Genomic DNA, 20099 nt, shown 5'->3' with positions numbered 1-20099 from the left:
AAATTTGGCTTGTCACCAAAAACACTCACAAACTTTTACAGATGCACAATCGAGAGCATCCTGTCGGGCTGTATCACCGCCTGGTACGGCAACTGCTCCGCCCACAACCGCAAGGCTCTCCAGAGGGTAGTGAGGTCTGCACAACGCATCACCGGGGGAAAACTACCTGCCCTCCAGGACACCTACACCACCCGATGTCACAGGAAGGCCAAAAAGATCATCAAGGACAACAACCACCCGAGCCACTGCCTGTTCACCCCGCTATCATCCAGAAGGCGAGGTCAGTACAGGTGCATCAAAGCGAGGACCAAGAGACTGAAAAACAGCTTTTATCTCAAGGCCATCAGACTGTTAAACAGCCATCATTAACATTGAGGGGCTGCTGCCAACATACTGACTCAACTCTAGCCACTTTAATAATGGAAAAATTGATGTAATAAATGTATCACTAGCCACTTTAAACAATGCCACTTAATATAATGTTTACATCCCTACATTACACATCTCATATGTATATACAGTACTCTATACCATCTACTGCATCTTGCCTATGCCGTTCGGCCATCACTCATCCATATATATTTGTATGTACATATTCTTATTAATTCCTTTACACTGTGTGCATAAGGTAGTTGTTGTGAAATTGTTAGATTACTTGTTAGATATTACTGCATGGTCGGAACTAGAAGCACAAGCATTTTGCTACACTTGCATTAACATCTGCTAACCATGTGTATGTGACAAATAAAATAAAATTTGATTTGATTTGAGTATGTAGTGCACTACTTTTAACCAGGATCCATAGGGCAGGTAGGGTCTCCCATAGGGCTCTATGTATGGAATAGGGTGCTATTTGGGATGCAGCTTGGCTCTCGTCTCAGCTCTCTAGTCAAAGGGGTTAACCTAATCTGTGGGGCAGTGGTCTAATGGAACTGTGTTGTATGGCCCCTTTCCTCAAGTCTCTGCTGTGATCTGAGAACATGCGTAGGTCCAAGAGGCGACGGACGCGACAGATCCACACAGGCAAAGTGCAGTGATTAATCTTATCAAGAGGGCCCGTCTTGCCCCGTCTTCTCTGCCAGGGCATGTGATTGCTTCCCGTCAAATGTTTGGGTTGGCTGATGGAGCCCTCTGACTGGATCAGGCCACTACGGAGGCCTTAAGAGGGATGGAACTTGTTTCAGTGCGGGGAGCATTGGGCCAAACACTCAGCCAGGAGGGACGTCAAACCTCCACGCACCACAAAGTAGGATTTATATGGTGGTGTGCTTTCCACATGCTAATGCTCCCTAAACTCATTAGGCATACCAACTGTGTTTAGAGTGTTTAAATCAGATGGAATGGAAGCAGCGTCTCTTTTTTTGCATTTTGATGCCTGTCATACATAACGTGTGTGTGTGTATGTGAGAGAGGATGGGTGTATGCGTGCGTGTGTCTGTGTGTGTGTGTGAGAGAGAGAGGATGTGTGTGTGCGTGCGTGTGTCCCTGTGTGTGTGTGTGAGAGAGAGGATGTGTGTATGCTTGCGTGTGTGTGTGTGTGTGTGTGTGAGAGAGAGAGGATGTGTGTATGCGTGCATGTGTGTGTGTGTGTGAGAGAGAGAGAGAGAGAGAGAGAGAGAGAGAGAGAGAGAGAGAGACAGAGAGAGAGAGACAGAGACAGAGACAGAGGATGTGTGTATGCGTGTGTGTCTCTGTGTGTGTGAGAGAGAGAGAGGATGTGTGTATGCTTGCGTGAGTGTTTGTGTATGCAAGAGAGTGTATGTGTGCATTATGTCTGCCTTCCCATGTGTGTGTTCTGTGTGTCTACGGCAGCCCCTCTGTTATGACATGATTCAGTTGTTATATGACATGATTAGTGTGTGTTCTGTGTGTCTACGGCAGCCCCTCTGTTATGACATGATTCAGTTGTTATATGACATGATTAGTGTGTGTTCTGTGTGTCTACGGCAGCCCCTCTGTTATGACATGATTCAGTTGTTATGATGACATGATTAGTGTGTGTTCTGTGTGTCTACGGCAGCCCCTCTGTTATGACATGATTCAGTTGTTATATGACATGATTAGTGTGTGTTCTGTGTGTCTACGGCAGCCCCTCTGTTATGACATGATTCAGTTGTTATATGACATGATTAGTGTGTCTTCTGTGTCGATGGCAGCCCCTCTGTTATGACATGATTCAGTTGTTATATGACATGATTAGTGTGTGTTCTGTGTTGATGGCAGCCCCTCTGTTATGACATGATTCAGTTGTTATATGACATGATTCAGTTGTTATATGACATGATTCAGTTGATATATGACATGATTCAGTTGTTATATGACATGATTCAGTTGATATATGACATGATTCAGTTGATATAGGACATGATTCATGTGTGTGTTCTGTGTGTCTACGGCAGCCCCTCTCTATTACATGACATGATTCAGTTGTTACATGACATGATTCAGTTGTTACATGACATGATTCAGTTGTTATATGACATGATTCATGTGTGTGTGTTCTGTGTGTCTACGGCAGCCCCTCTCTGTTACATGACATGATTCAGTTGTTATATGACGTGTTTTAGTTGTTACATGACATGATTCAGTTGTTATATGACATGATTCAGTTGTTACGTGACATGATTCAGTTGTTACATGACATGATTCAGTTATTACATGACATGATTCAGTTGTTACATGACATGATTCAGTTGTTACATGACATGATTCAGTTGTTACATGACATGATTCAGTTGTTTATATGACATGATTCAGTTGTTACATGACATGATTCAGTTGTTACATGACATGATTCAGTTGTTACATGACATGATTCAGTTGATATATGACATGATTCAGTTGTTACATGACATGATTCAGTTGTTTATATGACATGATTCAGTTGTTACAGGTCATAGGTAAAGTCCCCCCTTATCTCTGCTCACTGGTCACCATAGCAGCACCCACCTGTAGCACGCGCTCCAGCAGGTATATCTCTCTGGTCACCCCCAAAGCCAATTCGTCCTTTGGCCGTCTCTCCTTACAGTTCTCTGCCGCCAATGACGGGAACGAACTACAAAAATCTCTGAAACTGGAAACACTTATCTCCCTCACTAGCTTTAAGCACCAGCTGTCAGAGCAGCTCACAGATCACTGCACCTGTACATAGCCCATCTATAATTTAGCCCAAACAACTACCTCTTCCCCTACTGTATTTATTTATTTTATTTATTTTGCTCCTTTGCACCCCATTATTTATTTCTGCTTTGCACTTTCCTCTACTACAAATGTACCATTCCAGTGTTTTACTTGCTATATTGTATTTACTTTGCCTCCATGGCCTTTTTTGCCTTTACCTCCCTTATCTCACCTCATTTGCTCACATTGTATATAGACTTATTTTTGTACTTTATTATTGACTGTATGTTTGTTTTACTCCATGTGTAACTCTATGTTGTTGTATGTGTCGAACTGCTTTGCTTTATCTTGGCCAGGTCGCAATTGTAAATGAGAACTTGTTCTCAACTTGCCTACCTGGTTAAATAAAGGTGAAATAAATAAAATAAATAAAAAAATCAGGGGGCAGACAGGTATGTATTAATCAACAGAAGCTGGGGAGACTATATAATATACCTCATCTCTGGGAATGATGTGTGTGTGTGCGTATTCGAGACAATTACATCACAGCGTGAAATGACAGTTGCCATTATTCTTCACAGCATCATGGGAAGGAAGGAAGCATCATGGGAAGGAAGGAAAGAAGAATCATGGGAAGGAAGGAAATAAGTATCATGGGAAGGAAGGAAGCATCATGGGAAGGAAGGAAAGAAGCATCATGGGAAGGAAGGAAAGAAGCATCATGGGAAGGAAGGAAAGAAGTATCATGGGAAGGAAGGAAAGAAGCATCATGGGAAGGAAGCATCATGGGAAGGAAGCATCATGTGAAGGAAGGAAAGAAGCATCATGGGAAGGAAGGAAAGAAGCATCATGGGAAGGAAGGAAAGAAGCATCATGGGAAGGAAGGAAAGAAGCATCATGGGAAGGAAGGAAAGAAGTATCATGGGAAGGAAGGAAAGAAGCATCATGGGAAGGAAGGAAATAAGCATCATGGGAAGGAAGGAAAGAAGTATCATGGGAATGAAGCATCATGGGAAGGAAGGAAGCATCATGGGAAGGAAGGAATGAAGCATCATGGGTAGGAAGGAAGGGAGCCTCATGGGTAGGAAGGAAGGAAGCATCATGGCCGCAGTCTTCTTGTTTTGTGTTCATGAGAATGGCAGGAGAAAGAGAAATAGTATGAGTTATAAAGACAAGATACATTAGATATTTATTAGTAAGGTTGTTACTTTAAAAGGAAGACATTCCCCATTTTGAGGACCAGTTTACACACTTAACCCAGCTGTTGTTGATACCGCCACACAGTTTTTCTGGTCAAAGTGGTGTTTTTGTGCCTAAGTTGCACAAGATTGTGGTTAGGGGGAAGTGCGTTATGAATCTGTCTTCAGTGTTCAATATTATGTTGAAGTAGATGCAGTAGAAAAAGGTGAAGGCTTTTGTGAAGCTCTGGAAAGTAAAGATGTTGTCTAGAACAGATGGCGTGGTGGCACATTGTAAATCACTAAACAACTGAGCTTCTGTCCATTGTATGGCTCCCGTGCCTGCCTCTTACTTCAAAATGGTAAATGTGCTTCACGATTTCATGTTCTGTTCTGTTGCGGCCTTGACTATTCACTTGGCTCGCTGTAGAGATCCATTATTAAATAGCTAGTACCTCGGTTCTGGAACAACGAATGCTTGTTAACTTTGCAAAGTAAATTCAGGGGTTTTCATTTATAGTTTCTCTCAGTTGCCTGATGCCTGCTGCCTTTTTAGAACTTGTCCTCCTGGTGACAAAAAAATACAGAAAGTTTATGAATAAAATAAAGTCACGTTCTGAAAAAGACATGCATAATACATGTGAAAGGCTGCATGCAACCAGTGACTGCAAGGATGAATGCACAGATAGACTTCATGAGTGCAGAATGACGTTCTGAGACTGCATGAGTCATAGGCTGCATTCCAAATGGGACACTATTCCCTAGATAGTGCTCTACCAGAAATGCATACAATTCAAAACAAGGGAGGGTGTGAAACCACTTCCTCTGAGCTCTAGGAGAGATGGAGGGAGAGCGATGGAGGGAGGAGAGGAGCAAATTGTACACCTCTCTGGACCCAGCTCCATTTGCACATACAAACACAAATGCATACGCCCGCGCACACAGTCTACACATCTGGGTCAAACAGACTGAAGTTTGTCTGCCAAGGAAATCAGTTTCTGAGTACAACAGGTCTGGCTGTTTTGAGCTCAAGTCAAAACCACGTGATGCAGTGGACATTTTGAAGTAAATTGTTTTGTGTAGCGACCATGCTGTTGACATTCATACATATAGTGGCTACTTTTAAAGGGCAAAGTTGAAAGCCTTCCACTGAAGAATACACTAATTCATTGAATGTTTCACGGTAGTCATAAAAACATGGATAGGGATGCATGCAAACCAGAAAGGTCACAATCTCTGCCACTGAGGCTGTACAACATAGTCCCAATGAAATCAATCCCCCTGTCATCTCCCACTTCCTCTGGCTTTGGTCAGTAAACTAGACCCAGGGTGTCACGTGTGCTCCCTCTCCAGCCTCTTGGTCACCAGGCTGCTCGTTATGGCGCACACCTGTCACCATCGTTACGCGCACCTGCGCGTCATCAGACTCACCTGGACTCCATCACTTCCCTGATTACCTTCCCTATATATGTCACTCCCTTTGGTTCCTTCCCCAGGCGCTATTGTTTCTGTTTCCTGTCTGTGTTCTGTTCGTGTTTCTTGTTTTGTATTATGGTCTGTTTATGTCATTAAAACACTCACTCCCTGAACTTGCTTTCCAACTCTCAGCGCATATCGTTATACAGGGGTTAATGAATAGTACCAATGAGGGCTATTTAGTCATCCCTGTCTCTGCTTGACTTTGCCGTGGGGGCACTGTGCAGACCCTGAGATATGTTTTGTGAGTGACAGAGAGATTTCAGCTAGTGAAGACTGAAACAGAGGTATAGGCAGTAGACAGAGAGACTGATTAAAGAACCTTCACTGTGTCTCATCAACAGCTGATGTTTAATTAAAAGGTGACTCATTCCTAGGAATATATATCCTTCTCTGTCTCTGTCACTGTCTCTCTCTCTCTCTGCATCGACATTTTGGTTAAAATCACACAATTGCTTTATTATTTAGGGGGTTTTCTGGACTAATATAAGGTTGACATTCACCACATGTAAAAAATAATGTTTTTTTGTTGTCTATTGTATTAGAAAATAATATACTCTTGTAATTATTGCCTTTAGCTACATTCAACTGAAATAGTTGTTATTGACTAACCTATAAGCTGAATTTGTCATGATTTCCGCCGATGTCGGTTCCTCTCCTTGTTCGGGCGGCGCTCGGCTATTTTCACCCGTGTTTTGTGGCAACTGTTATTGTTCGCACATTGGTATGTTTACTTTGTGCTATTTTCTCTAGTAAAGTGCGTTGCTCACTCATCTCTGCTCTCCTGCGCCTGACTTTATGCACCAGCTACACCCACCGCTTGGCAGAATTCCCCTGTGCCACTCTGCTCATCTAAAGCAATGTGTACAGACTAGTTTTCGAGAGACAATCTGAACTGACCTGAAGAGGTAGTCTGAGTCCACTACACAGAGAATGCGGGCTTGTGCTGTATAGAACGACATTTCTATACTGCTTTCTACTCAGTCATTGGGGCTGGATTGTAAATCTGTAATGTGGAGGACAAGGCTGCATTTCCATACTAATTGGTGTCTTATAACCCAAAGATCTGATGTGATTGGTCAAAAGACCAAATAGTGGAGAGGAAAAAAATCTGAATTGTGCTGCCCATTTAAACGCAGACAATGAGATCCATCAATCAAGTATTTGTTTTTGTATATGGCTTTTTAGAAATATATTTGTCACAATTTGTGACTCACATGCTGAACAAAAACCCAGCCTGATCCTTTATCTGTTTGAGCTATGTTTGAGCTCTTACCTACTCCATACAGTCATGCAAACCAAACATGGCATGACAAGGTGGAAAGGAGTGGCATGTTGGCAGAAACAGACTGGTACCCACTACCAGGCTACCAAATGGACTGGACAGATCTTTCCTGATCCACTCAAAAGGATGACACCTCATTCACTCCAACACACTTTATAACAGTGACTGAATGTTTTTTAAGACTTGAATACTGTAAGCCCTTCTGCATCAATGAACCTTCACCGATAGGTTTGAGGGAATGAGTGGGCCAGTCAGTGGGTTTAACTGCATTAAGACTGCCAGGCCACGTCCCAGTGAGCCACTGGCTGGGTTTATTGCTAGTACTAATAGATTGTTCTTTCTCTCTCTGGAGTATATTGTATTTGATGAAGGTGATGTTAATTAACGCTGCTATGATCCTCCCTCCCTCCCTCCCTTTCTATTTCTCTCTCTCTCTTTCTTTCTCTATTTCTCTCTCTCTCATTCTTTCTCTCTTTCTCTATTTCTCTCTCTCTCATTCTTTCTCTCTTTCTCTCTTTCTTTCTCTCTCGCTTTCTTTCTCTCTCGCTCTCTGTCTCTCTCTTTCTCTCTGTGTGATGGGTGAATAAATGAATTAGTAAATAGAAGGTTATCCAGATTGTATGGATTGTGCTTTATGAGCTGCAATGACACAACAGAGTTTGATATTCAAAAGTCTCTCTAATCTCCCCCCCCCCTCTCTAATCTCCCCCCCTCTCTCTAATCCCCCCCCCCCCTCTCTCTCTCCTTATCTCATCTCCTCTTCTCCAGTTTGTGGCCTTTGCCTCCTTGTTCTTCATCCTGGTCTCGATCACCACCTTCTGCCTGGAGACCCATGAGGCATTCAACACCATCACCATCATCAACAAGTCTGAGGCGGTGCTCAACGGCAGCCTGCCGGACCTGGGTCCTGATTACATTATCGAGACGGACCCGGCACTCACCTACGTGGAGGGTGTCTGCGTTCTTTGGTTCACCCTGGAGTTCATGGTGCGTGTCATCTTCAGCCCAGACAAGCTGGAGTTTGTTAAGAGCCTGCTCAACATCATCGACTTTGTGGCTATCCTGCCTTTCTACCTGGAGGTAGGCTTGAGCGGGCTGTCGTCTAAAGCAGCTAAGGACGTCTTGGGTTTCCTCAGAGTGGTAAGGTTTGTCAGGATCCTGCGTATCTTCAAGCTGACGCGACACTTTGTGGGGCTGCGGGTGCTGGGTCACACCTTGAAGGCTAGCACCAATGAGTTCCTCCTCCTCATCATCTTCCTCGCCCTAGGTGTGCTTATCTTCGCCACCGCAATCTACTACGCCGAGCGCATCGGCGCCAACCCCAACGACCCCACGGCTGGCGAACACACCATGTTCAAGAACATCCCAATCGGCTTCTGGTGGGCCGTGGTCACCATGACCACGCTGGGTTACGGTGACATGTACCCGCAGACGTGGTCGGGCATGCTGGTGGGCGCGCTGTGCGCCCTGGCGGGCGTGCTGACGATAGCCATGCCTGTGCCCGTCATCGTCAATAACTTTGGAATGTACTACTCGCTGGCCATGGCCAAGCAGAAGCTTCCCAAGAAGAGGAAGAGGCACATCCCCCAGGTCGCACTGGGGGGATCCCCAACCTGCCTCAAAGTAGACCTCAACACCCCCTGCAACAGCTCCCAGGGGGACCTCTGCAACATGCAGGGGAGCAGGGTGCTGGAGCGCAACCAATCAGGTGAGACCGCCAGCACACCACCATTGTATCTTAAGGTGGAATTTGTCAGTGGGCTTGGGGTTATTCATGTATAGACAGAAGGGGAGGGCAAGGGGAGAATCTCGTGGCATTTGGCAAGCACTCTTGATGTGGGAGTTTGTTTGATGTGTCCTGATTCGATCCCTTGACCTGCCTTTTCTTGCCCCCTCTTCCGCCCTACCACCCTTAACCCCTCCTCCTCCCCCTCCTCCTCTCTCCCTGCGGTCACCAGTGCTGTCAGGGGACGGCAGTGGAGGCAGTGATCTCACCATGTCCCCCAGCACAGAGGAGAGGGTCCCCATGCGCAGGTCCAGCTCCCCAGAGCAGGAGCGGAGGAGTGGGGGGACGTGCTTCCTGCTGGCTGCCAGTGACTACACCTGCCCTGCCGACGGTGGGGTCAGGAAGACAGGTACTGCACCACCCCTCTGGATCAGGATCTTTATGCATGTGCACCAGCACGCGTCATCATGGACGTGTCTATTTTCATGGCTTTTGTTTGGTTTTGAAAGGCATGGCAAATGTCAATGTCCATTATCCATTATTCATTGTTACATCATTATTGGGAATTCATAAATCATCATTCATTAATGGTGATTCATAACTAAATCATTTAGGCGTTTCTGTCATTGCTCATTCAAGGCTGTGGGGCTTAATTTGTGGTATTGGTCACTAAAATCCCGCCACCAAACCTAATCCACTAGTCTAGCTTGTGTGATAAGGGAGACCTACTGCTACATTCAGTTGACACTACTCACCCCTTGGGATATGGACAATGATCAGATGATCCACGAAAGTCTCCTTCCTGCATCTGCCCACATGTTGAATTCCTCCCAGGAAAGGGGAGGAAGACAGAGAGGCCTTCGTCTGCTAATGTAATCCAGCCTGAGGCTATAGGGGGATGTTGCAGTGGTGTAGCCTTTATTGTGTCTGTGGAAAGGTCATGTTGTGTGGCGACCCAGTCTTCCCACCACTGTGCCCTAAAGGTCATCAGGAAGGTAGTATCCATCTACAGCACCAGACAGAGCAGACAAAGTGCGCGACAAGCCTTCTATCTTTGAAAGGCATGCTAAATGCCGTCACTGAAATGTAGGCTAAAGAACACAACACAGAACAATACTAAACACTAGACAAATAGAAACAATAGAAATAGAATCAAGGTTGTTTATGAGGTCATGACCTGCTGTTTGTACAGGTGATGCCTGTGTTGAGTTAGAATGACCTGCTGTTTGTACAGGTGATGCCTGTGTTGAGTTAGAATGACCTGCTGTTTGTACAGGTGATGCCTGTGTTGAGTTAGAATGACCTGCTGTTTGTACAGGTGCTGCCTGTGTTGAGTTAGAATGACCTGCTGTTTGTACAGGTGCTGCCTGTGTTGAGTTAGAATAACCTGCTGTTTGTACAGGTGCTGCCTGTGTTGAGTTAGAATGACCTGCTGTTTGTACAGGTGCTGCCTGTGTTGAGTTAGAATGACCTGCTGTTTGTACAGGTGATGCCTGTGTTGAGTTAGAATGACCTGCTGTTTGTACAGGTGATGCCTGTGTTGAGTTAGAATGACCTGCTGTTTGTACAGGTGATGCCTGTGTTGAGTTAGAATGACCTGCTGTTTGTACAGGTGCTGCCTGTGTTGAGTTAGAATGACCTGCTGTTTGTACAGGTGATGCCTGTGTTGAGTTAGAATGACCTGCTGTTTGTACAGGTGATGCCTGTGTTGAGTTAGAATGACCTGCTGTTTGTACAGGTGCTGCCTGTGTTGAGTTAGAATGACCTGCTGTTTGTACAGGTGATGCCTGTGTTGAGTTAGAATGACCTGCTGTTTGTACAGGTGCTGCCTGTGTTGAGTTAGAATGACCTGCTGTTTGTACAGGTGATGCCTGTGTTGAGTTAGAATGACCTGCTGTTTGTACAGGTGATGCCTGTGTTGAGTTAGAATGACCTGCTGTTTGTACAGGTGATGCCTGTGTTGAGTTAGAAGTCACTACCATACTGTATAGTGTCTTCAAAAGAACCATTTTGTTGGAATGAGAAATTACATTTTGGGTCTAATGAACGTTTAGGACTAAATCGTACTTCACTATCTTAATTCCCAAGCTTTATCTCTGTCATCTTGAGCAGTTAATGCTGTGTTAATCTATTCTACACTGTAATATGGAACTCCGTTATGCTTTTGCTAATTGCCTCTTATCAGAAGTGAACTGTCTCTCCAGAAGGCAATCTAAATCTCATGCTTACACTGGGTCTGCTGTATGGCCTGGCAATCAACCCACTCCTCTGTGTGTAATTGTAGAAGGACATGGTTATAACTGCCATTTGGGGTTAATGTTAATTATAGCATTATTACTATAGGATACTTTTAACTGTTGCAGGAGTCTTTTCTTATTATGATTCATTCTATGGTTCAAATGGTTATGGTTGATTCATTGATTTGATATTGACTTAGAGCAGCTCTGATGTCTGCACAGTTAGTGCTCCTGTTTAACTCAACCATCCATTACATGGAGACACACACAAAGCCAGTCAGTAAATCTCTCTGGGGTACCAACTCATAAACCTCACAGCCCCCCACATGTTGACCGGGACAGTGCTGTGCCATGCTCAGCCCACCTGGGTCTTGAGGCAATCTGCCAGGCATGAGACAACCCTGGGCCTCTCACCACCTGGACCCATGCCCACCACAGGGCGACTCTGCATCACCATGGGCCACGGAACAGTTGGGTGCCACGAGGCGAGCGTCCAGCTGTGCCCTCGTCTCAGCCTCCACAGCCGGCGGTGGCGGTCGCAGCAGTGCAGCGGTTAATGCATAAAACATGAGGTCCTTTCTAGTCCCCAGCACTACCTGTCGGCACAAGCTGAAGCTGCCCTTTGTTCTGCCAGCTCGGCTGGTTCTGAAGCGGCCTCATTTGCGCGCCGCCCCTTTTGAGTAAACGCTGAAACAAACGGATCCATCTGCAGTATGGTAATGATGCTGCAATCCCATTAGCTTGTCTTTCTTCCTCTCTCTCTGTCTTTGTGCCAGCTGATTGGCCAGCTCTGTTAATGGTCTGGCTGGTTTGCCGTTTGTTTGTTTCTCACTGGCGTCTGGACATTTAAAAAGGACTGCTGATATAAATGAATGTACATTTAGTTGGTGTGCACCACCTGCTGATCAGGCCATTTAAGGATAGTGTGATATTTCCCTGATTACTGTCTGTCGTTACAGTCATTATTACAGGCTCGTCAGCGCCGTTCTCTTTCCCATTATCATCACCGTCATTTCCACAATCATCATACTCCTCATCATCTTGCTTTACATTTAAACACAGTTATTTTACATTTAAACACAGTTATTTTACATTTAAACACAGTTATTTTACATTTAAACATAGTTATTTTACATTTAAACATAGTTATTTTACATTTAAACACCGTTATTTTACATTTAAACACCGTTATTTTACATTTAAACATAGTTATTTTACATTTAAACACAGTTATTTTACATTTAAACACAGTTATTTTACATTTGCACGCCCTGTGTTTTTGATGCTGGCTTTATTTCAGAGACTTTGTAAACATCAGCACAAATGCTAGAGCTCCTGAATGAAAAGCAGTTTTTAGCCAATATATATATATATATATATATATATATATATATATATATATATATATAATATATATATATATATATATATATATATATATATATATATAAAACACTTTAATTAGCGATTGAAATATGAACACTTCTGTATGAGATTATTGCTTGAATAAATTGTGTGTGACAAAACGTAGTAATGATGCCATTATATGAGACATTCATATTGGCATAACTTCAAAAGCAGTAATTAAAGCAAAGTTCTGTCAACATATTCAATTAAATGGACATTTGCCGTCTAACCTGTGTCATGAGAAACTACATATGTGCATGAATCACCATATGTATGTACTGCTGTCTGTCTCACTCCTGTCTCCTGTCTTGTTTCATTCACGTGGCTGGCTTGGACTTGGAATACACGCGTGCCTGTGTGTGTTCATGTCCCGTTCCTGTGCCCTCGCCCGTTCTTCCGAAGGCTGTGAGAAGTCCCCAAGCTTAAGCAACATAGCGGGCTTGGCTGGTAACGCCCTGATGCTGTCTCCAGTGACCTCACCCTACGGTTCACCGTGCCCGCTGAGGCGCTCCCGCTCCCCAATACCATCCGTCCTGTGAGGCCCGGCCCAGAGCGAGGCTTGCCTTCCATCTGAGCACCACCCACCCACCCCTCCCCTCCCCCACCCCAAAACACCCGACAGAAGCCAGCTTCATAGGCGTTAGCTCTCTGTAGCATCCTGGAATCATATAATATACTTTAGAGACTAACCTTAGTGGTTTCGACCACAGACTAACCCTGCTCTTCTCCTCTTCCATACAAACGTTGCTTTGAACGGTAGATGTGGTGACCACCCCTGAAGTAGCTTAGCTGTGCATCACTTTGAATTCCCATTACTTCAGTTTTGTTGTACTTTAATAATGGCAATAAAAGGACTCTTGAATGGTGGCTCTAAAAGTAGCAGCCACAACATTTAGTAAATACGTATTCATAATCAGGGAGATTTACATGTTGCTATATTTAGATACTTAGAATATACGTGCTTCCATAAAAAATAAAAAATAAATCACTTTATTTTGTGGGGGGGTTGGGAGAACTTGTCATGGAGTATGTCTTGATTCACAACGCTCTCACCTGCCACCCTCTCACTCTCACCTGCCACCCTGTCCCTCTAACCTGCCACCCTCTCGCTCTCACCTGCCACCCTCTCACTCTCACCTGCCACGCTGTCCCTCTAACCTGCCACCCTGTCCCTCTCACCTGCCACCCTGTCCCTCTAACCTGCCACCCTCTCGCTCTCACCTGCCACCCTCTCACTCTCACCTGCCACCCTGTCCCTCTAACCTGCCACCCTGCCACCCTGTCCCTCTAACCTGCCACCCTGTCCCTCTAACCTGCCACCCTCACGCTCTCACCTGCCACCCTGTCCCTCTAACCTGCCACCCTGTCCCTATGACCTGCCACCCTCACGCTCTCACCTGCCACCCTGTCCCTCTAACCTGCCACCCTGTCCCTCTAAACTGCCACCCTCTCACTCTCACCTTCCACCCTGTCCCTCTAACCTGCCACACTGTCCCTCTAACCTGCCACCCCGTCCCTCTAACCTGCCACCCTCACGCTCTCACCTGCCACCCTGTCCCTCTAAACTGCCACCCTGTCCCTCTAACCTGCCACCCTGTCCCTCTAACCTGCCACCCTGTCCCTCTAACCTGCCACCCTCACGCTCTCACCTGCCACCCTGTCCCTCTAACCTGCCACCCTCTCACTCTCACCTGCCACCCTGTCCCTCTAACCTGCCACCCTGTCCCTCTAACCTGCCACCCTGTCCCTCTAACCTGCCACCCTCACGCTCTCACCTGCCACCCTGTCCCTCTAACCTGCCACCCTGTCCCTCTAACCTGCCACCCTGTCCCTCTAACCTGCCACCCTGTCCCTCTAACCTGCCACCCTCTCGCTCTCACCTGCCACCCTGTCCCTCTAACCTGCCACCCTGTCCCTCTAACCTGCCACCCTCACGCTCTCACCTGCCACCCTGTCCCTCTAACCTGCCACCCTGTCCCTCTAAACTGCCACCCTCTCACTCTCACCTGCCACCCTGTCCCTCTAACCTGCCACCCTGTCCCTCTAACCTGCCACCCTGTCCCTCTAACCTGCCACCCTCTCACTCTCACCTGCCACCCTCACGCTCTCACCTGCCACCCTGTCCCTCTAACCTGCCACCCTGTCCCTCTAACCTGCCACCCTCACGCTCTCACCTGCCACCCTGTCCCTCTAACCTGCCACCCTGTCCCTCTAACCTGCCACCCTGTCCCTCTAACCTGCCACCCTGTCCCTCTAACCTGCCACCCTGTCCCTCTAACCTGCCACCCTGTCCCTCTAACCTGCCACCCTCTCACTCTCACCTGCCACCCTGTCCCTCTAACCTGCCACCCTGTCCCTCTAACCTGCCACGCTGTCCCTCTAACCTGCCACCCTGTCCCTCTATCCTGCCACCCTGTCCCTCTAACCTGCCACCCTGTCCCTCTAACCTGCCACGCTGTCCCTCTAACCTGCCACCCTCACGCTCTCACCTGCCACCCTGTCCCTCTAACCTGCCACCCTGTCCCTCTAACCTGCCACCCTCTCACTCTCACCTGCCACCCTGTCCCTCTAACCTGCCACGCTGTCCCTCTAACCTGCCACGCTGTCCCTCTAACCTGCCACCCTGTCCCTCTAACCTGCCACCCTGTCCCTCTAACCTGCCACCCTCACGCTCTCACCTGCCACCCTGTCCCTCTAACCTGCCACGCTGTCCCTCTAACCTGCCACCCTGTCCCTCTAACCTGCCACCCTGTCCCTCTAACCTGCCACCCTGTCCCTCTAACCTGCCACCCTGTCCCTCTAACCTGCCACCCTGTCCCTCTAACCTGCCACCCTGTCCCTCTAACCTGCCACGCTGTCCCTCTAACCTGCCACCCTGTCCCTCTAACCTGCCACCCTGTCCCTCTAACCTGCCACCCTGTCCCTCTAACCTGCCACCCTGTCCCTCTAACCTGCCACCCTGTCCCTCTAACCTGCCACCCTGTCCCTCTAACCTGCCACCCTGTCCCTCTAACCTGCCACCCTGTCCCTCTAACCTGCCACCCTCTCGCTCTCACCTGCCACGCTGTCCCTCTAACCTGCCACCCTGTCCCTCTAACCTGCCACCCTGTCCCTCTAACCTGCCACGCTGTCCCTCTAACCTCCCACCCTCACGCTCTCACCTGCCACCCTGTCCCTCTAACCTGCCACCCTGTCCCTCTAACCTGCCACCCTGTCCCTCTAACCTGCCACCCTCACGCTCTCACCTGCCACCCTGTCCCTCTAACCTGCCACGCTGTCGCTCTCACCTGCCACGCTGTCCCTCTCACCTGCCACCCTGTCCCTCTAACCTGCCACCCTGTCCCTCTATCCTGCCACCCTGTCCCTCTGACCTGCCACCCTGTCCCTCTAACCTGCCACCCTGTCCCTCTAACCTGCCACCCTGTCCCTCTAACCTGCCACCCTGTCCTTCTCACCTGCCACGCTGTCCCTCTAACCTGCCACACTGTCCCTCTAACCTGCCACCCTGTCCCTCTAACCTGCCACCCTGTCCCTCTAACCTGCCACCCTGTCCCTCTAACCTGCCACCCTGTCCCTCTAACCTGCCACCCTCTCACTCTCACCTGCCACCCTGTCCCTCTAACCTGCCACCCTCTCACTCTCACCTGCCACCCTGTCCCTCTAACCTGCCACCCTGTCCTTCTCACCTGCCATGCTGTCCCTCTAACCTGCCACGCTGTCCCTCTAACCTGCCACCCTGTCCCTCTAACCTGCCACCCTCTCACTCTCACCTGCCACCCTGTCCCTATGACCTGCCACCCTGTCCCTATGACCTGCAACCCTGTCCCTATGACCTGCCACGCTGTCGCTCCCACCTGCCACGCTGTCGTTCTCACCTGCCACGCTATCGCTCTCACCTGCCACGCTGTCACTCTCACCTGCCACCCTGTCACTCTCACCTGCCACCCTATCCCTCTGACCTGCCACGCAGTCGTTCTGACCTGCCACGCTGTCGCTCTCACCTGCCACGCTGTCGTTCTGACTTGCCACGCTGTCACTCTCACCTGCCCCGCTGTCGCTCTCACCTGCCACCCTGTCCCTCTCACCTGCCACCCTGTCCCTCTCACCTGCCACCCTGTCACTCTCACCTGCCACCCTGTCCCTCTGACCTGCCACCCTGTCCCTCTCACCTGCCACGATGTCGTTCTGACTTGCCACGCTGTCACTCTCACCTGCCCCGCTGTCGCTCTCACCTGCCACCCTGTCCCTCTCACCTGCCACCCTGTCCCTCTGACCCGACACCCTGTCACTCTCACCTGCCACCCTGTCCCTCTCACCTGCCACCCTGTCCCTCTGACCTGCCACGCTGTCGTTCTGACCTGCCACCCTGTCCATCTCAACTGCCACCCTGTCACTCTCACTTGCCACCCTGTTGCTCTCACCTGCCTCTGGCTGGGCCCGGTCATCCTGTTTGCATGGATCATCCTGTGTAATCATCTGCCAGCGGTGTGGTGAGAAAGAGAGAAGGAGAGATAAAAACTAAAGAGAAGACAGGTTAAAAACGGTGGGCCTGGGCCGTGGGAATGTGCATGGGACTTGTGTGTCTGCATCGTGCCATTGTCCTCCACCTGGGGGACTGAACACACAACATAAAATGCACAACAGTGTTTTTCTGTTTTCTCTGCATGTGGGCTATGCTGGTTTGTTACTGTTTCAAATGTTTTACTGTGCTCTTATTTAACTGTCAATCGCTGTGTTGCCAAGCTGAAGTGTCTCTGATATTGTTTACTCACAGATAACTGCAAAGAGATTGTCTTTACTGGTTTCACGCAAGCAGAGAGCAGCATTCTTTAATTGCTGGGGATAGGCACATCCCTGGCGGAAAGGTAACATTGTCATTCTGGATGGCATGTGAGCTGCCTGCTGAACACTGTGCTGCTGATCCCTGGTGGTCACCTCTGGCTAATGGCCTTTTGTTTTAGTGTGTGTGCAGAAGGGGGTAATTCAACAATTGTCACGGAAATGACACCAGCACCCACTCTGCATCATGACTCATGGCTTTATACACACATGCGTACATGTGCACTCATATACACACACACACACACACACACACACACACACACACATTAGACACACACACACATTTCTGTATATTCTTTAAAAGACAGCAGGAATGCCTTTGATGGTCCTATCAAACCCGAGCCTTTGTTTTATTAATAGCGATGTAATTCATTATTGATGAGAGAATTTACTACTCACATAAATTGTTGCCGATGCTAACAGGTGTGTCGCACGACAGAGGACATTACCATTCAGCAACGTGCCTCAGCCAATCCTTTGTCTATACTAGTAGCAGGAAGGTTGCTAAGCAACTGGCACATAGTCAGACGCATCTCACAGTTGCTGAACACACAAACTGTCTCCTAATTAAAACGAAAAGCTCACGACCAGCGCTTTCCATATTTCTATATAAAAATAATTATTGAATCACCCCCCCTCCCATTGCAATACTGTGCATTGATTGAGCATTTACGATCATGACTTCATAGAATGCCATCAATTTGTATATATTCATCTTTACATATAAACTGTAAATGAGAAGCAAATATCTGAACACAAAAATAGCATGAATCTGCATGTGGTTATTGGTATAATGACTATAGATTATTATCATTAGAGAGACGCATTTCTGATATTTAGAGATGTGACCTGCTTTACATTCTGTTTAGCCGTTTACGTGTCCTATTGGAATGACGGCAGTCATCAGCCAATCAGTGGACTAACAAGACCTATTGGTGTGTGGATCCTATTGGATCACACAGCGTCACTCAAGGATGTGAACCAACCAGAACACTCACATCGGTGAAGGATTGTTGACTGACAAGCGTCAGGTCCAATGACGCTGCCTGGGAAAACAGGAACTGTCCAAGACTGAGGTCAATTGGAATTCTGGGAATAGATGGGACAGGGAAAGTTGTCTTTTTCCCAGATTCTCAATGTCATGGATATTGAGTGAAGCATAAAACTGTCACAAGAGAAAAAAAAATACCCTTCTTGGAAGACGAGGCTAGCTGCTTTATTTAGATATTGTATTTGTAAATAATAACATAATACAGCACATGGGTCAAGAAGCTCCTCTCTCTCTCTCATCTGTCCTTTGGATTGCAAGCCAGGTAAAAGGGTCATGCTTAGAGCTCCATATCAATCACTCTCCATGGTATCCCTCCTCGCAATACGTGTTATTAAGATGCATCAGTTGAGGCACTATGTGTTCTGAAAATGGAGTGTATTAATATCTGAATTCTGCTTAATATACAGTAAAGAGAGAATAACGTGGGATAAGTTGAATAAATGTGACATACGGTTTCATCAATGCTTTTGTTTCCCGTAGACGTTTTGGTGGATTCCATGTCATTGCTGTGGTGTGTGTTTACATGCGTGTGTTTTGAACTCCAGGGTAACATCTAGACAACATGCTGTTGTAAAGCAGAAAAATGAAAACCTATAAGAAACCCGTTTCACTCTTCCAGCTAGTTTGAACACATAGAACGAGGAAGCTTAAAGTACCCTGTAGAGATGTGTTATCCTGGACACCATACCCCAACAATCAGATACAATTTGCAATAATGACACCCAAACGAAAGGCACCGATTTGCACTGTGATTTTAGCTACCTGCCACAAGAAATGATACACTGGTCTAGTACAGCCTATATAACAGGACAATGCTAAAGCACCCCTCCATTGACTTGATAGTGAGGGTTGATTTTGACCATCAGTAATTGGGGGATTGGAATACTGTGACCCCCCCCCCACACACACACACACACACACACACACACACACACACACACACACACACACACACACACACACACACACACACACACACACACACACACACACACACACACACACACACAACTCTCTGTGTAGTGCATTGCTGCTTAACTCGTTGAAATGTCAAGGGGCACCAATCAGTATCTATTCTTCTATGACAAAAGTGATTTAAATGTGTTTATTTTTTGGAATCCAGAACATGTAATTTTGTGTCTCTTGTGGAGTGCTTGGTTTACTTGTGAAAGTCATGGTAGCCCAACACTGTGTTTCTCTCCATTACGTCCGCAACTGTCACTTGGGCTTGATCCAGCTTCATGTTCTGTATCTTTTAATGTGAGGACAATTCCAGTTTGAAGTCTGTATTTGTGGAGCCATTTGTTGGCATTCTGAAATGCATGCTATTAAAAAAAGAAAACATGTCAAATTGTAAAACAGGATGACAACATATATCACGTTCAAAGCGATGTGTAAAATGAAATGCCATGTGAGAAAATCACATAAACATATTTAACTTTTAAACCATTGTTGTTTCTTTACTTCACACAAATGCAGGAGAAGTACTGTCTATGATAGAGGAAGCGCTATAGCGCAACGCTGATCCAACTAAGATCCATCCTTTTCATAAGACTCACACAGGTAATTGTATTGTAATTGTCTTTGTTCAAGCTACACCATTTTACGCTGTTGACGAATTGAAGAAGGATCCATTTTCATTCAGATATCTAGCGTCACCCTGTACTCCTACGGCCTATCGTCAACGATAATGATAGCCGTCGTTGTGATAATGATATGCCTTTTCCCAGTTCTCTCTCCTGTGCTGCCTCTAATTCTCCAGCTGGCGTCCGGCGGC

The 20099-nt window shown here is 47.0% G+C and overlaps 1 protein-coding gene across 3 annotated transcripts in view; it reads left to right on the top strand.

Moving 5' to 3' along the window:
* The window catches only part of LOC106586287 (voltage-gated potassium channel KCNC2), a 97611-nt gene extending 77843 nt beyond the window's left edge, over positions 1-19768 (top strand). Inside the window, exons 2-5 of one of the 3 annotated variants that reach the window (XM_045700089.2) lie at positions 7828-8767; positions 9018-9194; positions 17204-17294; positions 18141-19768. In XM_045700089.2, the coding sequence (XP_045556045.1) occupies positions 7828-8767; positions 9018-9194; positions 17204-17262 (1176 nt within the window). In that variant the 3' untranslated portion in view covers positions 17263-17294; positions 18141-19768. Of the gene's footprint in view, positions 1-7827; positions 8768-9017; positions 9195-12831; positions 13706-17203 lie in introns of those variants that run through there. The other 2 variants (XM_045700088.2, XM_045700087.2) reach the window with 2 other exon arrangements.
* Positions 19769-20099: the final 331 nt, after the last annotated feature.

The sequence above is a fragment of the Salmo salar genome, chromosome 17, assembly GCF_965601325.2.
Source record: "Salmo salar chromosome 17, fSalSal1, whole genome shotgun sequence".
Lineage (NCBI taxonomy): Eukaryota > Metazoa > Chordata > Actinopteri > Salmoniformes > Salmonidae > Salmo > Salmo salar.
The sequence above is the reverse complement of the archived record's forward strand: the minus strand, read 5'-3'. Positions and strand labels throughout refer to the sequence as shown.